The sequence below is a fragment of the Hetaerina americana genome, unplaced genomic scaffold (assembly GCF_022747635.1).
Source record: "Hetaerina americana unplaced genomic scaffold, ioHetAmer1.1.p SCAF_8, whole genome shotgun sequence".
Classification (NCBI taxonomy): domain Eukaryota; kingdom Metazoa; phylum Arthropoda; class Insecta; order Odonata; family Calopterygidae; genus Hetaerina; species Hetaerina americana.
The window spans coordinates 18,621,294-18,648,308 of NW_027287427.1; the positions used below are offsets into that span (position 1 = coordinate 18,621,294).

The 27,015-nt window shown below is 37.0% G+C and overlaps 1 protein-coding gene across 1 annotated transcript; it reads right to left on the minus strand.

Moving 5' to 3' along the window:
* Positions 1-17,421: 17,421 nt before the first annotated feature.
* Positions 17,422-26,699, minus strand: LOC139697793 (uncharacterized). Its single transcript, XM_071596638.1, has 4 exons — positions 26,613-26,699; positions 21,529-21,650; positions 19,599-19,718; positions 17,422-17,732 (listed from the first exon to the last, which is right to left on the minus strand). Exons 2-4 carry the CDS (start codon positions 21,640-21,642, stop codon positions 17,655-17,657), a joined length of 312 nt encoding a protein of 103 aa, XP_071452739.1. The 5' UTR covers positions 21,643-21,650; positions 26,613-26,699; the 3' UTR covers positions 17,422-17,654.
* Positions 26,700-27,015: the final 316 nt, after the last annotated feature.

The window sequence follows — 27,015 nt, forward strand, 5'->3', positions numbered from 1 at the left end:
ACTATGTATTAAAATTAAAATTATGTTGAATTATTTCGAGGTCGGAGACCAGGAAGCAAATGGCAATAGGGAAATCCCTCTTCATGAGGTGTGAAAGTTAATTTTTAAAAGTAAACGCCTGTAGAGTTCCTATGAGTTTCCCTCCCGTGACATCAATTTTAATTAGTTGCTTTCTCCTCCCGCCACATGTATTGTCATTCCTTTAGTAAGCTGTTACCTTTTTTTATAATGAGAGGCCTGGGAATCAAAATTACGAGTATGGGGTGCGCAGTGATCAAATGTATTTTTTTTATATGTCCGTTAATTTCAAGATACCTGTGAAATTACATTCCTGTTGAGTGATTTTTTTTAAATTTTCGCTTAATATTTAACCGTTTACTATTTTTCGTTTATTATCAATAACTATGGTTATTACCATAGGGTTATGAGTTTCGCCAGTCTATTGGAATGGGATATTTCCTTAACCGAATACGTGATGAAAGCCAATTTCAAGTCTGATGGGGTGAATTGGATTATAAAATGCTAAATATAAGCATTTTTTTCTGTTATATAAACTGAAACCAAGAAATCGTTTTCGGGTTCTGTTCATGACTTTAGGAATAAATTGCCAATGTGAAGATAATAAGTTGCACTCCTCTATTACAGTGCTTCCGATTAACTCTTTCATAAGTAAATGGAGTTATTATTCCTCGAACTCCATCTCTTTTCAAAGTAAGATGCTAATTATTCCGCATTTATAGTCATCCATTTTATTTAATCGTTTCTTAATTGTTCCATTCCGCACTTTTAGACATTTTACAAGTGCCTCGTTTTCGTATGTTTTGTATATCTCCTCGGAATGGACAGTATTTGTGAAATGTTTATTTTTCTCCTTAGAATAAGATCTACATATGTTTTTAGGTAAGTATACGAGTCTATGTATTTAAAAAACACTGCCTAGTAGTTTCTGCTCGTCATTTTGTCCGCCTGGTCGAGATCAGCATCGTTAAATGGCCATATTAGATAGAGCCAAGGGATAAAATTTGACCGAAAAGTAGGAATTTATAGCAGTAGTAATAGAAGGTTTTGCTATTTAACTATTGTTTTGAAATTCCTCAATATATATTTTAAATATTTTGGTTGTAGAATCTGTAAGTAAGTAAGATACCCTGAGAATTCCACATAAAAAGGAGCCGCCAGAGTCAACTGGTATTGTTATAGGCTCAGAATAATTTGCATGAGCTTCGTAAAATTAATGAGTTGTTGAAATACTTATAGTATAGAAAACTAAAGTTAAGGCTTTGGAATGAGTTATTAGAGAGACGACAGGTGTGCTTTGAAAAATAATTATTTAAAAAAATAATTATTAGCTAAGTGAAAATGATTGTTTCCTGAGATGTGGTGCGTATATAAATTAGGTGGATACATTAAAATTTTTCAGGGGTTAATTACCTTTTCGTGAAAATTTTCCAAGACTATAGCATTAAATTTTAACTCCTGAATTCAGAATGATGGAATTGTTAGTATTGGGATGTTAAATATATTTGCTGTAGTTCACATTTTAGACCCAAGTTTACAAAACTACTTCTTATCGAAATGAACCATTTCATTCTGTTTTGGTAACCAATGGTAAGAATCAGAGTGTTTCATAATTACGCAATGTACTTGCGGATAAGTCGGGTATAAGGAAGTTTTGATGTCGTGTGTGGAATGATTTCTTGCATACAGTGTAATGGCTTAGTTGGTATGTGAGTCGTTGAGAGATTCCTTTTCGTTCGGTGAGATGGAAAGCTTCTTGGATAAAACGTTCATTTTCTATTCCAACCCCGTCGAGCAATGGTTTTCGCCTCAAACTCCTGTCATCCGCTGATTAGAAATCAAATCATGCGCTCGGCGACACGCGATGCAGCGTGGAAAGGGGATCGTAAGCGGTCGCGGGTCAAATGCGCCCCCGCGGATTTCATGTGCCATGGGTCAATGCTCTAGCGCTGTAATTTTTGGGTCGTACAGTTAGACAACACGGTATTCGGATCACTGGAGCCTCCCATTTCTCCCTGACCTGGTGCGAATCGAACCAGTGCCACATTAGGAACCTTAGTGGGTAAGTGGCACCTTTGGAGCGGGATAGCAAATATGATCTAAGTGCCATATCATTCATTTGCAACCTCTTTGCTATTCTAGTCTATTATCGGGTAACCGGAACATTTACCGTTGAACTACTTCTTGGGATTTCCTTGGATGGTGTTAAGCGTCTTCAGATGATTTGTTTATTTTTTCTAAATCCGTGTACTCGTAAATACAGGAAAGGCGAGCTTGTATTACTTAAAAGATCTTAGATGTGCTATAATGCGTAAGTGCTGTAAGGATCTAGGTAGAGATAGACGGATTAGAAAGAATGTAAAAAGAAGTTTTCTTGTATGATTAATGTATGGAATCAAAAAAAACTAAAATTTACTTTGAAATTGACTGTTAGATAACAGTTATTCGAGACGAGTATACGTTGATGAGTGATTTCATTTACCCATTCGCATATAAATGTAGTAGGTATTGCGGAGAATCATCAAATAATAAGTTTATTTGGGAACAACACATTTGGGAAATATGGGCGAAGATTGAAATCATTCTGCGAAGTTAGACAAAGTGTCCTACTATCTGATCCAATAATCGGAATTGGTAGGAATTCGCGTGCCATACTTGAGCTTGTATTCACAAAACATGTGCAGTGAAGGTGAATTACTTATAAGAAATTAAGTTAATAATATGACTATTAAAACGTAATATTTTTAGCAATTATTAAAGGTTTAAGCTTGCTAACAGTTATTAAAGGTTGCCTGACCTTCTGTTTCAGGTTATCAAGTATTTTTTTGTCAAATCTGTTCGTATTCAAGGGTAAAAGGTAATCACTATGTGAAAATATAAGGTACACGACGACTCAGGCAAGCATACTTAATTCGTTACTTTAACATCACGATTAATGTAATGTGCTTTCCCTCTTATCTTAGCCTTAATTTCATTGCAACATTATATGAAGGTAAAATTCGGGTATCTATTGTATTGTTTTACGAAATGACTGGGAAAGGAAATTTCTTGACTAGGAAATTTGTTTTTATGCTTCTCTACGTTTAAAAAATGTTTATTGAACTCTTCGTGCGTCCTTAGAGATTAGGTCACGGTCATGTATGTCATCTCATTGTGGTTGGTAAATAGCCTATGCCGTCAACAAGCTTTTATCCTCTACGCCTTTAAGTTTTTTCTTTAAATTTGAGGTTTTTGACTATTTTAACTTGTCAGGATCAATTTTGTCATGCCCAAACATGGTTAAATATGTTTAGGTCCTCAGCAACTTCTCTAACAGTTATTCGGCAATTGGCCGTTACTATTTTCTTCCCTAAATCAATGTTTTCGTCTGTTGACGTGCTAGGGCGTCCGGCACGCTTTTCGTCGCTCACATCTTCTCGGCCCTTTGAGAACATTTTCTACCACTGATAAACGTTATTTCGGTCCCAAGTAGCTTCTCCATATGCCACAGTCAACATTCGGAGTGCTTCCGTGCACTTAATTTCGATTTTCACACAAAATTTGTTACAGATTCTTTTATCTATTTTTCGGAGCAGGCAAAAATCGAAGACAAGCCAAAACAGCTGTCAACAATTAACTGAACATTCAAACTGGCCGAACTTTTCGGCATAAGTGAGAGACATAAGTACCAACATAATGCTATTAAATCGAAAAAAATCGAAAATCAAACATACGTAACCCGTGGAAATTCAAATTTCGAGATACTTTTTGAACATACCTCGTATATTATCCCAATATACTCATACATCACATACACAGGCATACTTGTATGTGGTATATAATCCTCCCACATGCAGCCATGACACATTCTCACCTTATTGCCTCTTCACCTTTCAAAATTTACTCTCATTTGCTTTTGCTGCTATCCTGACTGTGTTCATTCTCCCAAGATACACTTTTTAAGACCACCAAATTGTAGTTAACTCTACATTCAATACCCCCATTGCTCTTACATTATTCACTAAAAGTTTTGAGAATAAGTGTAAAGTATCCACTGGGTGATAAACTTTATTGATCAGTGATTATTACACTATTGTACTAATTAAAATATTGCCTGTACGTGATGTGGACGCTGTGAGGAGTTGTGTTGCAAAAATGAATTATGCCAAAGTGTCAACGGTGCGTGATTTTGAACGGTATATGAAATTGAAGAGTACGTGATTATGGGCGGAGTGCGGCGATGGACGGTTTGTTGCATGTATGGTGTAAACCTAGCCCATGTGTAAAGGTGCGGTTGGTAATCGTTAAGTGTCAATGTATAGAAGAGCATTTCGTCTCATATCTGTTCCTCTTGCGTAGGTATGTATGTGTATTGTAAGAGTGACCGGTGCCACCTGGACAATTGCCTATTTGCATCGATATTTATATATTAATAATAATATTTATAGCAGTAAGTCGTGATCACAGCAGTAAAAAAACATCATATACTGCGATTCGAGCAACCCGCAAGTAAATGACACCGAATTCCATTAATTACTGATAGACTAATGGCTGGTGACGTAACATCCCCTGCCCTCATGGCTACTTATAGTGTAAGACAGACATTTTATTTTCTTTTTAATATTTTTATTACTTCCGTGACAATTCCACAGACCTTGTCTACTTCTCAGATTTGTTGCCCGTTATAATTTATAGATGTGTAGCACTAAGCTGCCCGATAGGTTAGCTGCAGTTTAAGCGTGCCGAATCGTCATTGACGATTCATTGGTTGTAAACACCCTCATAACTCCCTACCCTTCCTACGCATTATGTTCATTCCTGTATTTCTGATCACAGATCGTGTGGTTGCCGTACGATGGCCCCTTTTTTGGAAAAAAAAGTTGACCTAATAATACTAAGCATAATGTGATAATTGGACGATGCCATCCGCATTGCAGTAACATGCATGCACACCACGCCTGCATTTAGATGAATATTGGAGCATTGAAACGTCTGGTATCCACCTTCATTCACATGAAGAAGATCTGCCTCTCTGTCCTTCGGGCAGATTGCCCGTCACGAAACAGCAAGTTTCATCATATCAAGTTTTTCCTTCAAGAATATGGTGAAATATGTTATCAAAATACGCTCTATCATCCTGTTGATTCCAAACATACATATTTAACTCTCGTAAAATAACCTCCTCGCGAGCTTTCTTACTTCCTTGCATGAAATTAATATGTTTTGGCATAACATCAATGGACTATTTCATTCAGAATTTCGTTAAGGTTTGTGTAAGTCAATGTAAGTATTGATATTTATCGAATGTTGAGCTTGTTACGTACATACAAGGTAGGTATGGCCGGTATAATTCACATGTTTTGAAATAAATAATTTGGTCTGATGACGGATAAGAACAAATGTTTGTACTGGTTAATATAAGTATATTGGGCAATCCATATTTCAAGAGAAAAACTCAAGTTTCTTGTATGAATATTTCCGTATTTATATTAAATGCTAATAAAATAAGGGTTGAACTAGGTTTGAATTATTAATCAGTGTTGGAATATTAGCTTTGTACATTTATCATTTTATCAACTGAATTTCTGAATGGCATTAATGAGGAATGTGAAATGATAAATAGTCAAAGCTTACATGCCAACTCTGATTAATTATTCAAACCTAGTCCAAACTGTATGATATTAGCATTGTATATTTATTGTAAAATTTAAACAGCAAAAGCGAGATTTTATTTGAAAAAATTGAAAAACAGATTTCCTAAGAAACTTATATTGCATACCATGTAAATAATCTCGCTTATTTTAAGAAAATGGTTAACTTGCTGTCTTGGAAATAGACATTGTGTTCCTTCGTGTATTATTAGCAACAGGATAGGGATGTTGGACGGGATGAAGGGAGGAAGAAAGTACTCAGAGATGAAGAGGGACCTGATATAGAGTAGGATGATGGATTTTGTGTTTTGTTAGGAGTAGTAAAATATTTGTTTGGTAGTTGTGTCCATCGAAAAACCTGCCTTAACCGGTAGATTACCTTAAAAAAAATATATATATATATATATATATATATATGTATATGCTGTAATTCAAACATCAATGAAAAATAATATGTATAAACTTTTATATATATATATATATATATATATATATATATATATATATATATATATATATATATATATATATATATATATATATATATATTTGGCACGATTGCCGCATATTACCCACAGAAAAATAACACGTTTCGCTAATGGTGAGCTACTTTTTTGTTTTTCTCTCGCTCTCTCTCTCTCTCTCTCGCAATGAAGCCGTAAGTAAAATATTTTCTTGACATTATTGTAATTTTCAAGGAGGGAAAACGTTTCTTTTGCTAAAACTTATCCAAAACGGGAGGAGAATCGAATTTTTTCCGCTCTAGATATTGAATTTATAGGTAATAGCGATACTTATAGGCATGCACATTGACGTAAACATTTCTTGTCATTCAAACCTGCGTATATTTAAAGGAACAAAACATGACGTTCTGCGCAAAAAAACTATAGATTAAGAGGTACTAAGTGAAATATTCTTAAACCATTGTGAATGTAGTCTGGATGGAATGATTTTACCCAAGCACGATTTGCTTTGCTAATTCAAGGAGGGGAAACAGTGACATCTTAGTGGAAAAAAACGTACGATTTGATATGAATGCCACATTATGAAATTAGCGGGGATATACAACTTTGGAATCAGGTACTGCAGATGACGCTTTTGTGCTTCATTTCCACCGCATGAAATAGGTTAGTTGTTGCATTTGGAAGGTAAGTTCTTGATGTGTTTACCATTGTTCCTTGATGTTAGCAAATTTTCTTAATAATTGGAATCAGGGACATTGATTTAAAAAGGCTGAAATTACAGCGGCATCCGAAAATATAATCTAGCGAAATACACAACTCATTATATGAGACTGTACGCCGTGGCCTACTACTGGATGCCATATGTTGTCATTCATCGTACTTTGAATTTGTCACTATTTGAATTAGAGAAGAAGAAAGAAGCATGCTGCCTTCTCTTGTCTTCTTCATAGGAACAATGGAGAAAGCTGTCTTGAATATGATAATTAATTTGCAAAGGTGACTGAGCCCATTTTTTCACAGAGAAGGCGAGCATAATATTTCGCTTAACTACCTTCCAACCGGTTTCAGAGGTAGTTTTATAAAAAAATATAAACACCGTTTGTAATTAGATTCATTTTACATGCGCTATAGTTTTAACTTAACTCTTTGATAAGCAGAAGAATACTTTTAATTCAACTATCTGTTGGACGATCCAAATCTTCTCTTTTGGCTGATCAACTGCTAGTAATTTTTTCCTTTTTTAATTGCTGTAGTAATTAGCTGATATAATAACTACCCAATAACTTCGGACAATATCTATTGAATAGGTTCAAAGGATAGCCATTAATTTTAGTCAGTTCAAGTACTTTTCTATGTTACTGAATGGTATAATAAACTTCCATTCTACAGTTGTAATAAACCAACGTACTCATTATTTTGAAGTTGATAGGTGATCAGGAAAAAGGTTGATGTGAAAACACGACACCTGTCGAGTGCTATTGAAAATAAGGAATATTACCAAGTTTATACATATTATTTTTCATTGATGTTTGAATTACAGCATACTTTTCCTAGATTTTAAAATTGATTGGCTTAAATTTCAATCATAATTCTCTAGATTCCATTTTTTGGTTTATTCAAATGAAATCTGTCATAAAAGGAGGATTATCGAGGATCATTTTAGAGACATTTGCGGGGTATTTTTAGTTCTTCTGCTTATTGGTGTTGATGGGGTCCCAAATCATGTTCTGTCTCCTCTGTTTGAATTCCCATTAAAATACCAATCAAAATTGGCATTGCAATAGAGGTCTACAGACTACCGCCCGGAGATTCAAAGGATTATTCCATTGCTTGTTCAGCTGCATGTTGCCTGTAGAAAATGGCTATATAACACTCATATTGAAGGATTGAGATGAACATGTGAGACGTACAGTGCAGAGTTCAGTTCAATACGTAAATAATGCTTCTATTGCATGAGTGAAAGATGCTACTGAAATCCTAAGTGTAAGGTTTATTGGAATGCCTGACATTTGGAGTAATCACTCGGGCGTAAAGAATTGGAAAAAAACTTTGGAGAATCCTGGAAAAATACTTATGACTGAAGGAATGGGTTCGGAAATATTTGGTATTTTAAATGCCGGTATCAGAGAAGGCGTTAGTATTTGGCATTTTTGAGCTTTCCTCTGTTATGTTCTAAGCCAACAATATTTTTAAAACCTAAAAATTTAGCAATTTAACTTAAGGGGATAATGAATAAGAATTACTTAAGTGACGTCGGATAAGTGACGGCGGATACTATACAGTATATTAAGGGGATAAATAAATCTGTTTTCAGCTCAGCTGTATGAATGATGAATAATATGATGCACTCCATGATTATCACCATATTTGTACCTTCTGGTTATTTTAAGGTAATTTAACGTCACATCTAATGATACTGCTGCGAGCTAGTTAGCATAATTTGCAAATTTTGTGCATTTGTGTAAATAATTTGTTTCCAAAATATCACATGATAAGATGACTGGTTCTAATAAAACAGAAAGTATACTGAACATATGTATTTATCATCAAATGAATCAATTGTTTTCATTAGCAAAGCATAGCATATTTCATCGGATGTCTTTAGAAATAACTAATTATGCCTTAACATTTATTGTTTTCCTATTATTTTGCCTTGGCTTTTGAAATTGTGAGCAATTTATTTAAAAACATCATTAATTGGTATTTTATCTGATTACTAAGTAAATGAATAATAACCATGATATATCCTGGCATCTAACGCGAGCAATTGGATGAAGATAGAAAAATAATTATTTTTTCCAGGCAATATTTAAACTTTTACAACAATTTTAACATTTTTAGCCTTATATGACGCACTTGGTGTAAATAAATGGCTCGTACAGTTTTTCGAAAAATATAGATTGACTAAAAAGGCTATCTGTTCGTTTACGCCATTTTGTAAGGAGAATTATAATTGTAACAAAGGTGCAGAGATCATATATAAGGAGCAATATACATTTCCTGTGTTTACTACTTATTCCGAGAGCAAATTCTTAAGTTATTCAACTGTTTTGTGTCCGTCACCCGTAGTCCCTCCTAAGCGTCCCGTTGTCACACTTTCTCGCTCCACGTGATCTATCAGTTCGCTGGCGGTCCCCCCTTTCTCTTTTCTCGGGTGACATTGGGAAGTGCAATCAACGATTGAACACTCTGCTCACGTCACAGTGTGAATAAAAGACAATATGCGTAACTAGAGATCCCCACCCATGGAATACAACCTTGAAGTGGTGGAGTGGCTGGCGCGCACTGATAACCCCTATAACTGGAGGGGGCAATGATGATTGCTTCTGTTGGGGTCATTCATGCCAGATAGCATGAAGGTAGCCCACGGAGCATCTGATCCCAGTGTGGCGGCCATTCTGGCGATGGTATCACGTTAAAAAAACAATTGAGGAAAGTAATGGGAAACCACCTTCATTATATTCCCCATGACACAATCATGGTCGGATGGACAATTGACAATTAAATGGACAATACATCCAGGCAACTAAGGGACTGGAACATTGTTAAGTCGTGCTTGGTAGCGGAAGAGGCGAGACGATCGCGGTCGTCAACGTGAAATCCTTGCACAACAGAATTGCCGGAATTGGATAAGAGGACGGAGAAGATGATCGCCACCATTGTAATGTGGACATGAAATATTTGGACGATAGTATTGATAGATAGTATGGGGAGTTAGGAAACGTCAGGAAAGACACATAGAAGGGAAGTATACAGGTACACATTTTATGTCTGCATAAAGTGAGAGTGGGAAATATCTGAGATTACTACATCGATGGAAGTATAGTCATTTGTGTCAGTGGGAAGAGAGTCTACGAGAAGCAACTGAAGAGTTAACTGGGAAGAAGGGTGGAGAGTGTAGAATAGGTGTGTTTTAGAGTTTGACTGGTAGAGATAAAAGCAGACCGATCAACCTAGTAGTAATCCAGACGTTCGTGCTGGTAAATGATCGCTTTAGGAAGAAATGGATTTGATGTCTAATTAGGAGAAATCGCAAGTAACGTGTTTATAAAGGATAACTGGATAATAATGGAACGAATTAATAGGTATTACGATGGGAGGGAGGATGAGTAAAGCTTTGAAATTAAAAATTCACGAGTAGGAAGCAATTGAGCTTTGTGGGAGATCACCTCGGTCGGGTAGATACCAGTGAACTGATGCAGATTGAGATTATATTTAAGCTGTTATGGAATGAAATTTAAAATTCAACGGGGTCAAAAAGGGTAGGAGAGCGCAAAAGTGGATTATCTCATATTTCCGTTGAAGAGATAGGAAAAACAGCAAAAGGATAAAGAAGAACCGAAAAAAATAATTGAGAAACTTTGGATTACAGGAGTATTATTAAGATGGACGAGAGTCTGTTCTGCACTTCGTCCTCTCTTTTGGATCACTAATCTTGCCGCCCCTTGCTAGCTCTCTTCCCCTATGCTGTATATTACTCTTGATATTGCTCCAGTAATCCATTTTCAACCATCTCACCTCACACATACCTAAAATATCTCGATTCTCTCTCTCCATCTCTCGGTTAATATTTTCTATTTTCCCTTTACTCAACATCATTCTATTTTTCCCAGTCGTTATTCTGACTGGTTTAGTCCTCTTCCGTGTCTTCTTCGCTATTGTTGCCGCCGCTTTGCTAGAATTTCGTGTGATGACGAAACAAGAAGCCTTGCCTCTCCCGTTACCGGGCACGACCCGGTACCCGCCATCGGGCCGAGTGTGATGATAATTGAGGTGGTTTCCCGTTGACTTCCTCAATAGTGTTTTTAACGTGACACCATCACTCAAATGGCCGCACCAATGGCAGACGCCTTGGCACCACTGAGAAACAGACGCTGCGCGTCCCATCTTTTTTCTGGTTCCACCATTTCACTTATCTGGCATGGTTGACCCTGCCCCAGTATTGATGCAGACAGCGCATCTCTATGGGTCCTCAGAACGCACAAGCCCTTCCGCTATGTGAAGGCCGTTGTCAATTGGGAGTGCAGTGCGACATTAAACGATTTTTATGCTTGAGCAATAATTACACAAGAGCAGAAATCATTCAATTCAATCAGAAAAATTTTCGAATTTGTGAGCACGGCGAGTTCGAATTCGATCGGCGAGTGACTCGTTCAAAGGTACTGTAGTGACAATCTCCCTACTTTTTTTAAGTTAGAAAAGTTAATTTTGAAATCGAAAATTTTTGTGGGAGATGGAAAGAGTATGTAGATTATCTTAATTGTAAAAGGCAAAGTTGGTTGGACATAAAAGGGGAAGGCGATATGGCCGTGTATGCCTACCTTGGATACAGGAATGTTAAAATGCGAATAAAAAATAATCATAGCAGTTGCGAAGTGTTTAGCTACGAAGTAAATATTGATATTCACGAAGAATTACGAACCATTTAGGGAAGAATGTGAGGAAAAATCGTTCTGGCCTCATCTGTAAAATTGAAATACAACGACCAGGATAGTTTATCAGAATGTCCTCATGACAAAAAGTAAATCAACCGAGGTTTTTTTAGAACTGTGGATCATAGGTTTACTTTCACAAATGACTAAGCCATTTCCGTGAAAAATTAATTAAAGGTCGCAGAATAGCATGAAAAACCCACTGGTGAAGATCAATTTCCGTCTATAATGGGGAAGAGAACACGTGACGCCATTGCACAAATAAGAATAAGTTAGAATGAATGGTTTTGTATGCATCGTGAATTTATAGAAGGCAGTCGACAGAGCAGAGTGGACCAAGCTGATGAAAATATTGTGGAATACAGGAGAAGATTGGAGGGATAGGCCAATTACTCGAACCCTGTAGTTGAATAAGGTGGCTTAAGTAACGAAGGCAAAGGTAGAACCGATATGTTAATTTATGGGCAGGGAAGTGAGACAGGGTTGATCAAGATCTTGGGTGTTTTCTCCTTTATATGTTTTGTAAATATTGTGGTGTGATGGAAAATGTTTTAGCTAGGAATTAAAGTTGGCGATGAGTTGTTTAAATTTGCAGTTAGGTGTAGATAATCAATAAGTATTGAGTAAGATGGCCAAGGGACCGCATTTATTGTGAAGTGGTAAACAGGAACACTGTGAAAAACCGGCCAAAGGTTATTCACAAGTTTACTGAAGTAATGGGATTATCGATAGGCAGGAAGTCTATTGCACGTTGCATGTCCATGTGATAGTAGAATTTCTCCTTCTTACTTTTCAGTTCTAATTTGCCACGTCATCGAACATATTCTTACTACATTTGTGGGTGCATGTTAGTTGATAGTATATATATATACTATAGTTGATAGTATATATATATATATATATATATATATATATATATATATATATATTTGCGTTTGTGTAAGTTAAAAAGGTTTTTAGATGAAGGTTTTTGCTCTGTGGGTGTAGGTTTGCATGCACTTGTTGTTTTTGCATGTGGTTTTATCCTTTTTCCGGGTGGTGACCTAACACCCCTCACCAAACGCCCCTGCGGTGACTTTCAGGGTATTATGTAGATGTAGAGAAGTCTTAATGAATTATCGAATTCGAAGGAAATAAACTAGAGCATAAGGAGAAGTCTACGTATTTGACCAGTGCATTGCAGAAAAATGGGCGTATTAGCATTAAGAGAATAATACCTTTCATGACAAACAAACATATTTTATAGGAGAAGGAATTGAAGACAAATACAAAAAGTAAAGCCGTCAAGAATAAAATAGTGAAGGCTTTGATATGGAGCGTAGAGCGCTGCATATGTGCAAAAACCTATATTAGGGGTGATAGGATGAACACCAGAGGCATTTAAGATGAAAATGAGGAAAGTAATAGAGAAAACAAATTGGCGATAGGGTGAGGCTAAGTGCAAAGTTTTTAGATATGATGAGGGAAGCGAGATTGTTGCTGGGCGTAGTTCGAAGGCAGATAATGAGCGGAAGAGCCATTGAAAGATTTTTATGATCATAATAGAAGGGAGAATGCTAAATGAGTAAAAGGTAGGAAGAGAATAGATTTGTTATGGGGCATGAGGGCAGGTAGAAACCATGAAGGACTATGGAACGCAATAATGTTGGCAAATTTAGATGTAGTCTGGGCTATAATTAAGACGTAATGGCTATTGGAAATCGTCCTAAGCATAACATAATTGGATAGATTGCCTCATTATCATGATTATTTCAACGCAAAGATTGACTTACTGCAGTACACTCCCCCTGATAACATTTTTTTGTTTTACGTCCTTCCTAATATGCTCTATGTACTTGTCTCTTGGTCTTCTTTTGCGGGATCTTCTCTTCGATATTCTTCCCTAAATATGTTTCTAACCAATCCATTGTGCCTCAAGGTCTGTCCAATCTATCTAGTTTTTTTTTGCCGTAGAGTTCTCCGTATGGTCCCTTCGTCTTCCGTTCTTCTTTATGCGTCCTCGTACTTCAATTTGTCTGTCTACTTAATCTTCAGAATTTTCCTCCAGCATCTATTCTTCACTTGCTCACTTTTCCAATGTTCCACACCTCTTATCCGTAGAGTGCCATGCTCCATATGAAGGCACTGACGAACTGCTTCCTTGTTTGCAACCTAAGGTTATTCGGGCATACAGGCCTACTGGTCTATACTATTCGGGCCTACTACTCGATAAAAATGAGCTGTGAATCAATGATTTAATGTGGATGCAGAGCTTTATTACGACATTCAGGAAATCTAACAGATCTGACGACCTCCTTCGATGTTTTTATTCTGACTTCCGGTGATAGTCACACCGGAAGCATTTTCATATGAAACATTTTCAGTAAATTAGCTTTCTTCATGAATTACGCGTCTTTTTATGACAGTTATTTCCGATTTGTGTTTTGTGAACCATGCTTCTTCTGCCATTGAATAATTGCAAGAGAAGCCTTGTCAGTCCAATTCCACGCATACCAATTTACGTCACACAGTTTGGAATGCGTTGATGCAAATATTTATCGGCGATAAAATAATGACGCAGCATCGTAATTTTTGCTTCTAACAATTTTATATTACCGAAATATGCCGTGCTATCTTGGCTTCCAAGTAAATAAAAATCAGCCGAATCAACTAGCGGTGCCAACTTAGGCTTACTTCACTTGAGAAATTTCTGCTGGGTGCCTACAATGACCACAATGAAGAGGGAAGGAGAACAACTTGATAGCGTCAAAGACATAACGATTTTCTTCATTTTCCCGTTAATTGTTGGATTTTATCAACATTTCTATGTTGCATGAATGTTGTAGCATATTTTCTCGGGTCTGTTATTCAGTCAGAAGAATATATATATATATATATATATATATATATATATATATATATATATATATATATATATATATATTACTTGATGGTAATCTACCGGTTAAGGTAGGTTTTTGGATGGACACAAACACCAAATAAGTATTTTGTGACTCCTAACAAAAGAAAACACAATCCAGCAACCGGCTTTATATCAGGTCCCTCTTCATCTCTGAGTTCTTCCTTCCTCCCTTCATCCCGTCTAACATCCCTATCCTGTTCCTGCCCTTTCCTCGTTTGCTTAACATTCTCCCCTCTATTACAGTCTTCAACATCCCACTGCCGATCATGTTTCGTGCCTCCAGTAATCAACCCCAAAGTCGGTTTGGTAGGTGATGAGTTCACCCAGCACTAAGCCCGACGGCGTGTGAAATTCACGCATCAGGGTAGGGGGGCCAGTTCCTTTCCCTATGCCGGTTATGGTTGCCCAGGAAGATCTCACGGCAGAATTAACAAGTAGGGTTACTGCAAAACGTTTGCCTAAAAGTCTAATTTTCATACAAAATGAATAACATTCTTTGTTTTTGTAGCTTCGTATTAACGACTCTCCCTCTTTATATCAAGAAATCCTTGTTTTTGTATACTCTGAATCAAAGTTTGATTGTAGTTATACTGTTTCAGTGGCTAGAGTCAAAGATAGGTTTAGGTGGACCCCGAAAATTCTTAAGCGGAACCAAACCCTTCTAACCATTGATTTTTAAACTGCATAAAACTAATGACAGCTTTTGTCGCACAATAACTAATTCTTTAAACAAATATTTCCTCTACCCTAATTTCTATATTGATAATGTTTCAATAATTTGCCTTATTTGATTAAAAATATCAAAATCAATGAGCGAATGGAAATTATCTTGCGAAATTCACTTTTACGTCAGAAATCTGTATGTGATTATTCATACAGTCGTTCGGGGAGTTCACATATAGTATTTAGACTTCGGGCCAACTGTTGTCCTCTGGATATTTGTCGTCACTGGGTGCTGCCAGCTAATATGGAATGGCCGGCGTCGTTAACTTGTTTGGAGGTCGAGGTCATTCCCAGGAAGCATTCTAACCGAAATGAATACCTCTCTCCCCGGGGGCAGCTTTTGGCTTCGGACAAGTCGCCGCGGAGGCGGAAGAATCGGTGACGCGGGAGAATTGACATGGGGCAGCGACGGCCCTGAAATGCGACATTGAGTAGAAGGGCGTGACGTGAGGGATTTAGAACCACGCGGTGCCCGAGTAGAAACAAACGTTTGTGAAACATATTGATTGACTTTTTGACTTTCGTCCAAAAAGTATAATATTGTATCAGAATGGGTTAATGCTTCAATAATTAGTTTAATGATTTTGTTTATTGATTATTTTTCTGCTCGTCAGGGTTTTCCCTTGGCAGCGATCTAGTGACTAATAATTCGCTGAGTATTTAGAAAATACTGACTCCAGTATTTTCTTGATAGCGGGTTTTTACTTACAAAACATTGGCTCCCAAGTCCTTCCCGCAGCCGCTATAAGTTGATTGACGTGGCTGCTGTCCAATGCTTGAGAGCAGGTATTATTATTTGGTAGTCTATCGTTTAGGATAGGTCTTAGAAGGAAAAACCAGAAACACCGGTGCATTCTCGCCAGACAAGGCTGAAACTCAATGCTACATAATCTCTTCTACAATTTCGCATACCTTCTACCTCAATTAATTCGAGAGCAGGTATACATTACACATTTTTCTCTAGAAAGAAATGTTGCTATTTCGCTCGTGAACAGATTAATTTAGAAATTAAACAGTTCAGAAAATACTAATGGACTAGTTCAAGGGTGAAATAAAATATCTCCTTAGATTCCGTGTAATTCGTCTTCAAAATGGTCATACATCGTGCGGAACATTACTTTGGTGTCGGACGAATTGATTCATCTTTATGACAATAAAATGTTCTATTTACCATTTTGGCACCTGCTATTTTTGGCTGTTGGTTGCGAGGACAATGTCTCCAATACCTCTTATATTAATTAAAATTAGATCGATTTTCTCGGACTTTCGTCGCGGGTTCTCACGGACATCGTGACCGTCGGAAGGGTGAAGTGGCTGACTTTTTAAGAAAGGGGAGAGAAGAACTACGTGTATAACGAAAAAGAGAACGGTTGGCTGTCAGCATGAATTATTGGCTCATCAAGGTCGTAAGTTTTTTTTCTGCTGCCACATTTTGGTTGCACTTAATGGAGGTATAAAATGTTCTGCTTTTTTGCTCCTCTGAATTCCGAAGAAAGTAGAAAATTAAAAAAAAATATTAGGTCACGGAAGAAAGGTTTTGTGGTTTTTGATCCTACAAAAAAAAATTCGATTTTCTGGTTTCAGGCGTAAGTTTCACCGGTAATATTTGAGGTGAATAAATATATAAAAGTCTTAGATTCATTCGAGATGTTTCATTAATTTGATATTATTTCGCACGAAGGGTACTACAAATTCCTAATAATTTTGGATTGGTTTGTATATTGAATCAATGGGGACTAATGAGTTCAATCCTCTGCCTTATAATAAAAGAGACGACTGAATAATTTTATGCAGAATTTTGGTTAATTAATTTTGACAGCTATTTTATCTATATACCATAAACACAGTAATTAACCCGAAGGTCAAGGTTTGGTAGGTGATGGTAGAGTTCACCCAGTATTAAGCCCGACGGCGTGTGAAATTTACACAACGGTTGGGGGGCAATTCCTTTCCCTGTGCCGGTATAGTTTTCCAGGAAGATCTGGTACCCGAAAAATCATAAAGCTTGAGTGGAGCTGCTGGTGCCCAGAGTGCCTTGCCCGGGAATCGAACCCGGACCCTCCGGTCAGAAGTCAAACGCTCTACCCCTGGACTACCGCGACCCTATTATAGTTATAGGCAAACCTTAATTTCTTCTGTTTGACCGTCACTAGCTAGTTGCACTGGGTATTAAAACTTATCATAACACGGATAAAAATGCATAAAATCATTGTTTTTAAAGGTAGATACAAATTTTTATTTTATAAAAAAAGTAAATTAAAATAATATTTTATTGTGTAAATATAAATTGTCGAGTTGGTAATGATAAGTAAGAAAATGTGAAATACGATGTATGATATCACACCATTCTTGTCCCTGCAGCTTTGCAGTAGTCATCTTCGAATATATTTATAAGTTATTTGACAGTTAAGTTCAGTCAGAATCATATCTTTGGGAATACTTTTCTTCTTTATTGCCTTGAGTTTCCTGTTCCCCTTGAAATTCATTAGTTGGCTGGTTTCTCTTGCTTCGGCGCGGTGTTCGACAGCATATTTCGTACGGCCTTCAGGACTTGGATGGGGATCTGAAATAGATGGATTCGGATGAGTGTGTCTCTATGTTGTATTCAATGTTGAAGTTCTTCTTTGGGCTACCAAATTCTAAGCAGACATTTTTTACGAATAATTTTTGTTCACATTTTTCAAATGTTATAGCCAGATTATACAGGATAATTGGTATGCATTGGTATGTATGTAATTCATTTTTCTTGGTATTAAATATTTTATTGCACTTTACGAAGAATTTTTTAGTTTTTAGTTTTGAACTCATGTAAACGATTATATACCATGAAACAACATGACTGAGTTAACCAAGGACGGACGAAATGTTTTAAATTGAAGTAGTATTTAAAAAACATAACGTCAATAATACTAAATAAATTGGCGCAGTTTTTATGACAAGAAAATGGATTCCTCTGTAATCAGTTGTGTACTGTTTATTGTCATATCAAGAAATATTTCAATAAATAAGTTGCTTGAAGGATAATTGAGTGATGCGCCTTCATATTTTTTACTACACAAGGGAGGGTATGTTAATATATTTCAAACATTTAAGAAACTCAGCGACTCCTAAATTGATTAAGTCTTTCATTGCCCAATATTTAATTATTTCAGATTTCCCGTAAACTACTCATGGACACTTTCTGATTCACCTCTTCCCGACCATGACTTGTTCGATTACATTTTAAGGATGCTCGTGGTGCTACTTCCCAGCCATTGTCCGTCTTTCTTAAAATTTCATCGCGTTTTGCCGTTCGTTTTCTATTCATTCATCCTCCATTCATTTCACGATGCTTTGACTCAACCCTTGCAATTTTTGTTAGACACCAGGGCCACTCTTTGAATTACAGTGCGTAATCAGCAAGTGGCCGAGAATGTTGTTTCCCCTCGAATGAATATCACGGAATATATTATAATTTCAATGGAGGTCAAACTACGTATATATATCCCAAATGTTTCAGCTGTGAATCATCCCGTCTCGGATTTTCGGAAACGTATGTAGTAATCGTTCCTCCGAAAGGAAAGTCGAAGCGAGGTGGAAATTGCGGCAGCAATTATTTCCCTTAGCTCGGCGGTGCTAAGGAGGGCAAATCATAGCCCTTTTGCTGACTTAATCCCATGGTGTCCCGAATGAAATTGAACGGTTTGAAGGTACGCGTACATTGTTTAAGTTGAACCAATGCTACATTTTTTCCTGGAAGGTAGTATTCCTTACGTGTATCATACGATTTTCGTTTTTACTAAACATTAAAAATGTCTTTTTTTCTTTTGACGACAAAAATTAAGTACGTCAATTCATCTCCTCATTTACTAAACTAAACTCTCCAAAGTCTCAAAAGTCTCTATCTTCCCATAAATCTTTTAGTCTTTCGAATTTTTTTTACTATTTCAGAAACTGACGAGTAAACATTATCATTTTTAATTTTGCTGAGATTGACTCAATTGTGGCACAGTAATCAGTAAATGCAATCGGAATATCATAGAGCTTTTATTTATCAACTCTCCGATTGTAGCTACTTCATTTATGAATCTATCGGGGTTGCTGGCGATTTGTTAAAAGTCACCGATGACAATATTTTGAGTATAAGATGGAAGAAGTCTCTAATTCGGTTGAAAATTTGTTCTATCTCTATCTTATTGGTTTGATATTTTTCTATGAAGTTACAAAGTTATCATGTATTAAATAAAGGATTAAAATCTGAACAATATTTACATTTTTCAAGCTATACCAGCTATAATTATATGCCTGCAATGGGTTAGTAAACTATACTAAACTTATCACATCTAAAAATGTGTGAAAAAATGCACGATTTACAGTTTATCAAAGCTGCCATTTTATGTTTCGTCTGACCTTAGCAGAACATTTGATCAACCTTTTTTCATGGCATTACCTGAAATATGTCGTGAATTAATCTTGTAAACACTGTACTCCCAGACGGTGGTGGAGCTTCGGTCACCACTTCTGGAACGCTGGCTTCACTTCCTGCTGGTGAGATGTTTTCCGTCGGCTTCTTTGGGAAATAAGGACAATAAATTTCAAAATTTATATTTAACCAACCTTACATCTACAAATGGCTATTATTATTCATGAGAATTCAAACTCAGACACGAAATGTACGTACAGTAAGCGAATTTACGTTTAATTTGGTGCATTAGGCAGCAAGATGGGGTAATTCACATTTTAAGCGCCTTATAATATTTTCAGTTGATGCAATACTTATAAAAATCGATATTATATATATAAGATCAATGCTAATATGTATGAGAAGAAGAGTTATTAGCAGTTGGATGAGGATTTGATAAGAAAAATCCGATTAATATATTCGGAATTTCCATTTGTAATACTGCTTGATATAAGGTAAAGTAGAACTTAAGACGATAGAGTCTATCGATGAATAAAATCAGGTATATTTCAGTGCTTACGAAAGAATAAATTTTCCCTGCTGAAAAGAATATAGGGTTGTTTTGCCGCTTCAATTCATAATTTTACGGTTGTTACGTGTATTGAGTGTAACCCGTGTAGTTTGAATGGATTCCAAAAGTAATGAATGTATTGAATAAATAAAAAACTCCAATAGCCGTAAACAGTTTACCTTTCTAAACAAATACGCGTATTCGTATTCACCTTTCTTATCCCTTTACTTTTTACCTTCTACCCAATCCTTAACTTGTGGCGTTAGCCAACTAATCTCATTTGTACTTTGTTTAGAAAGGTAAACTGTTTACGGCTATTGGAGTTTTTCATTTATTCAATACTACCAGCCGTAAGAGCTCAATTCTATCATTAATGAATGTATTCACTAGAAGAAATTATGGGTATTAAGAGAGGTTTTTAGTGCTAATTTTAAAATTACTGACACTTCTGGGGTTGGAACTATTGACCCCGTCGAAAGATGAACTGAGAATTCAGCGAGGCAGCCGTCACCGTCATCAGTGGTCAATGCGAGCAGTGACTCAATCAGTTTTTTGAAGATCATGTATTTGTCATTCAACTAGTACGTTGCTCGTGACGCGCTTTTACTTTTGACTAAGTTATCAAATATCTATGATAGGATTTTAGTCATTTTGAGAAAACAAGGCCCTTATCGGTGAAGGTGGAGAATGAAACTTGGCCCTCTTGACCGAAGCCCACGCAAAACTTTCGTTCGGGTGCACGTGCAAATTAGAATCGAATGGGTGCAGCAAACGAAATAATATTCGGGTTAGTTCAAAATTAACCGTATATACCTTTTCCCATATGTTTGCTTTCTTCATACAGGTAATTTGCATCCTAATTGGACGCAAGCAATGGCGGGTGCCAAGGACGTCACGGTAGTCGAGGAGTCAAAACAATTTCGATGGTGGTGACGTGTCTCACCATTTATCCGCCTGCTTCATTTACGAGATTTTAATGTGTGTACAGCAATTCGGAAATTGTAAACTGCTATGCATTAGAAAATTCTGCGAGACTCACAGCGTACATACACAGAGTGGATGTTCAAGAATATTTGAAGAATTGTACATGTCTGATGAATAAAAACTTATAAAAAACTATGATACATAATTTAAATAAATTGAATGTGAGGAGAAGAAGTATTTTGATACCATAATATACATACGAATCGCAATAATGGTGATTTGTTGTTTAGAACCCCAATGCGTAGAGTACATGAATGCATACATTTATGTGTCACCTTGTGAATTTAAATCGCAGTAGTATGCCACAACGGATTTATTGCCGACATTCCGGATGATTCCGTACGTGTACAGGTTAGTGATTGGAGTGTGTCGACTCGCCAGCTAGCCATCACTGGCTGTATTTTATTTACAAAGGCGTCTTACCTGACTGGAGATGTCAGGGATGATGTCATTTGACTCATCTTGCTCTTGACATGATACGAAGCCTATGATCATTACAACTGCCAAGGCACTTGCGAAGAATCTTCTGGACGCCATGTTTTTATCTGAAACGAGAAAATGAAATCACAGCAGTTAGTACCCTTAGTTATAGTTGAGTATTGAGCCTGGAGGCCAAGAAAGTTAATAATAGGAAAGATAGGATTTAGATAGAGAGGGATATAGCAGAGTTGCAATTGATAGCTGGTGCCTATGCAACATATTTCGAATCAGACAGTAAATTACTAAGGAGACAAACAGAGAGGGGAAGATAGAGAATTACGTAAATTATTCTGGGATCATAATGGTTTAGTATTTAGACTTCAGAAAAGAAAAGCAGAGATTGTCATTTTGACTGAAAATTGGGAAATGTTATGAAATCATAACGATCAAGTCAACTCCATTTTCACAACGAAATCTATAGTTCAGGATTTGAATGAAAATCATAAAAGTCCGATTGAAATAAGCCGTCGGAGAACACGCGATAAGTAAGGGAGTTTTTGCAGGTTTTGCGTGAAGTTTTAATGCCCATAAGACACGGACGCATAGATGTAAAGGAAGGAGAATGGTATGTTCCTGTATTGCAATTCCATGCACAAAACGTAGTCCAAGACCTTAACAACTCGTGCTGAATTTTTTGAATTATTAATAAGTGAGACGCGGCAGAATCACGAAACAGGTTGGAGTAGGTTTGGATTACGTTTCAGAATTAAGGTTTCAAGGATTGCAATTTCATAAAAGTATTAGAGAATACATTCTGAAGTAGATGGACAAGCTGTTGAAGATATACCAAGAAGAATAAAATATGAATCACTACCCCAAAAATACATGCTTATACGCATTTATTCTGTAAAAGTATTTTACAAAACGGAAAATCGGTGATAATGCCTCGCCTGGCTGACTGACATTTGGATAAAATGATTTGAACACTTAATGAAGGTGGTCTCATATGCATCGCCGAGGGAAGTTTTTTTATTACGTATTAACAGGAAGATCACGGTGATGATTTTTTTTCCACCGTAATAAATAGAAAATATGTATTAAATGGTTATGGGCTGTGAAACATTAAAAAACACATCAGAGGGAATAGACATGTGCAATGACTAGGAAGTCCTCTTCTCTCGGTTCGCATAGTATTTATAAACCTCTAAAGAAGGCTAAATCTTTTCTGATGCTCAGCGGCTTTTGTAAAGCCTAAAACATCCATATCGTCTATATTAAAATGTTATTTTCTTAAGATAAGATGCTTTCATAATAAAAATTCCCTCTGAATTTGAAAATGTTTCCAATGCAGTGAAATTCTCTCTTGGGAAATTCAGAAATACGCCGAAACTCAGCGAGGTAATAATTTCAAAGTAATTATGACTGGAAAACGTACGTAATTAATCGAAATTGTTTAAGGTGGTGTCGGTTGAAGTGTACGTGTTGGCTCATCACGCTTAGCAAAGCGTGAAAAAAAACAATACTGGGAACCGTTTACATTTTTTGATCTATTTAAATCGACTCTTTGGTCACCGTGACAATAAACAGGAAACTGCGAGGGTACCATGGGCGTATTCATTTTCAAGGTTAGGGGTAAGGAAAAGCTTAAGGATTCCTGAAGCGTGTTAACATGGTTCACTCATTCAAAACAAAGCCAACCGACCCATCTCCACGTGCATTACCGGTTGGTGGCACGCAACTCGAGGGCCGAGGGAGGGATTTGGTCATTGTATTACGCGTATACGTTTGCAATTTTGGGCACTCCAACATTTGTGTCTCAGATCTGTGATATGCTTCCCACCAGGATTCTATTCACAAAATTGTACACCTTCAGGTCATCTATTTGTAAATCACCCGAAAACGCTAGAGCGAACGTAGTTCAATATATATAAAGACTAAATATTTGGAGTAACTAAAGTAGATTCCGTTTCGCAAATCCTCTAATAAGTCCAACTGGCCGATTTTGGCGTCCACGTGAATAGACTCTAAGGCGTTGGGTTTTAGCAGGCCAACTATTGTAATTCGATAACATTCGATTTCCTTCTTGCTTCACGTTTCATTTAACCAGTTAATCTTCAAAATTATTTTCTTTGAAATTGATGCTTCCCCATACTGCGAAGTTTATGATAGCGCACCATCGTACGTTAAGTTCTCTCCGCATCGAACTCAATTAATTATCGGGTGGCTTTTGATGCATAAAATAGCAGAAAATTCAAAAATTCAAAATGTCGTCCAAAATTAAAAAATAACGGTAATTTCTTTAACTACATGCTAAACCAATCATACGATATTTTAATCTCAATACTTCTGTATATTGTACTTATGAGTGAGCTTTTACGAGTAGATCCTACATTAGTTGGAACCGTTTCTCTCAGTCAACGCAACCCCGAAATTCTGCTGGTGGGATGCGAAATTTGAACCCGTGTTTTCTAAAAGAATGATAAATTCTCAATTACCAGTTATAGCATATACTCGTACACAAACTAGTTGGTAATTACCTGTTACCGTCAAGAGAAATTCTTTTTTGGGTATGGTTTGCAATCGAAATACTATTACTGTCGATTGGGTATAGTTTGCAATCGAAATACTACGTTGCTTTCATTACCGGATTTCCTTTAGTATTAACGGCTGATAAAGATGCTTTAATATCAATGAAGGGGAGAAAAGATCAATAAATAATGAACCACGTGCTCTTGCATTGAGCAACTTCCACATACCATATCCCTTCAACGTTTTACTACGTCCAAACTAACCAAAACTTTCAACATAAATGAAGGGCCGAGATAAAATACACGCTTATGATCATATGATGACTTAGCAGTCCATAGTAATAATAATAATTCGGCTTTATTCGGGAGAGATTGAGACTGTGGTTGCCCCTCTTCCATCCAAACCACGCCAAGGGAGTTAACGAAGGAAATGTGATGCAATGGATTTCCGTGACCTTACTCTGTGAATGGCGATGAAAAGGGAGTGTCAAAGAAAATTGACGTTGTTTGCCTAAGGTTTTCGACACTACAATTGTCGGGAAAACATTCGAGCTATTGACGGGTAAGTAGGACGGGGACATTTGAAGAGCCATTGAACTGTTGGGAGAAGAGGAACTCGTACCTTGGGCAGATCGGAGGAAGATTTTCTCTCTTTGTTTAGAATGAAATATGAAATGCGATCATTCAGCTGTTTCAATCCCGCTTGTGGACAAAAGCTCGCCTCCAGTTACCCTTTTAGACAAATAAAAACAATGACCTGCTAATATTCGGGATTATAAATGATGTTTTTGATCAATTGAAAATGTATTCTAATGAGTTTTAGGGCTTTAGGATTCCAACGCGCATGGGTATAAGGTAATTTGAATGCTTGAACTGCAAGATTTCGCCATTTGCGTTATTAGGCTCTCCTTGGTTTTGGCGTCTGTAATGATAGTATTAAATGGATAATTGAAATCATCTTACGGAAATTTTGTATTTATGCCAATCATGGATCCCGATAAGAACGTATTCTCGCTCATAGCTGTATATTTTTAGATGCAGACCACTGGAGAAATCATGTAGCGCATATCGTTTACTTCATTGGGAGTGAAAAACTCAATTTATAGACCAGAGCGGAGAGAAATCTCGCTCAAATGGGTCATTTGTGTGACTGGGTCTAGGGTCCTTTGAGTTGACGAAATTCTTCCGGCAGGAAATCTTAATGGTTCAAATGTTTCACAAAAATGTAGTACGTGGGTAGATTGAGATGCGCTGGATAAAATCAGGATTCGGTGCTTGGGCATAATTTTATGAGGAAATAAACTAAATTCCGAGAGTTCAAACTGACCGTCGTAGCCACTTTCTAAAAGAAGGGAAAAGTTCTTAGCCTAGTACTCCCCTTCACTTCCTCGCCGACATCAACCCCGTGCTGCAGTCGCGTTCGTTTCATTTTTCATTGATTTGAAAATACAAGAACATTCCTAGATATTAAGAGTATTGAGTGAATTTCACAATTATTGTTCCGTCACTTCCTTATTTTATATTTATTCAATTCTACTGCCTCTTTGTTAGCTCCAGAAACCTTTGTCCTGGAAATTACGTGTAGTATTTCGTAGGCAATATATATATAAATATCTTCGAAATGGAACGCTCTTCGGCGAAGCACAAATATATAAAAACACAGATGTAGATATTTAGACCATAGAGACACAAAGAAAGGACACTCATAATACTTTATTTGATGTTTCGACAGCTCGGCCGTCGTCTTCAGAATCAGATTGTTTCTATATATATATATATATATATATATATATATATATATATATATATATATATATATATATATATACCCGTTAGTAAAGCTTACGACTGCAGACCTTAGGGCCTCGGGTTCAAATTCAGGAAATGGAAGTGGAGGCCTCCATGCAAAACTAGAGCTGTGTGACATTCTAGGCATCTGATCACAGGAGACCGTTAACAGAACGAACGGGAAGTAACTGACATCCTAATATGTGCGTATGCATTTCAACGTTAATAAGCAAGGAAAAGTTCTAGGGTTATCACCACTTATGGTCGTTTGAAAATAGGATAATTGTTCACAATCTAAAGGGTACTGTCGCATTTTACCTAATCATCTGATTGTTGGCGTCTTAATGTACTATAAATTAAATGCTGTACATAGTCATCGCTTTATAAAGTCGCTATTTTACACAGGAACTATTTAGACATGATATTAAATACCGGTGTATTACATTTCACGGTGATAAGGTTATGGAATTACGTTAGGATCAAAAAATGAATGGTGTTATAAATACCTCAGTCAAATTTGTTTACAACTATTACACAAACTATTGGAATTAGTTTTCTAGGAATGAGAGGTTTTCATTGACTTCAATTAATGTCTACGTGTAGTTAGTAGACAAAATAGGAAGCGAGTGAAAACAAACGAGTAATGGAAGCCCGACTGTGAGTCATGCGATTGTTACGCTCATGCTTTTAGGTTTACGCTGTTAAATCTCGCCAATTTATGACCAACCGAGAAGGGTGTCTTAACGTGGGTTCTATAGACTTAGCTCTTACCGTGGGTGATCTCCCGTCGGTGCTCCACAGGACCGCAGTTCACAAGAGCCAATGAACGACTGCAGAAAGGTGCGCGCGGCCGGTGAACAATCCTCACCCTCTCCGGGCTCCCCCTCCTCCCCGCGGCCCCGTTTCTCCCCAGCGCTCCCTTTCCGCGACCCTTCGTCCTTCCCCTCCCAAGCCTCCGTCCTTTAATCCAGCCACCACCCTTTGCCCACCCCCGACTGAAACCCACCATTCCCCCCGGCAACCGATGTCCACTCCATCCTTGAGGTAAAACCTAACCACTCTTGCCTGAACAAAATTTTTCACTTCCTCTCTCCCGCCACTCTGTATTTTGAGACCCGTTCCTTAACTTCCCATCTCCCTCTTGTTTAGTCTGTGGCTACCATTTTCTCATCCT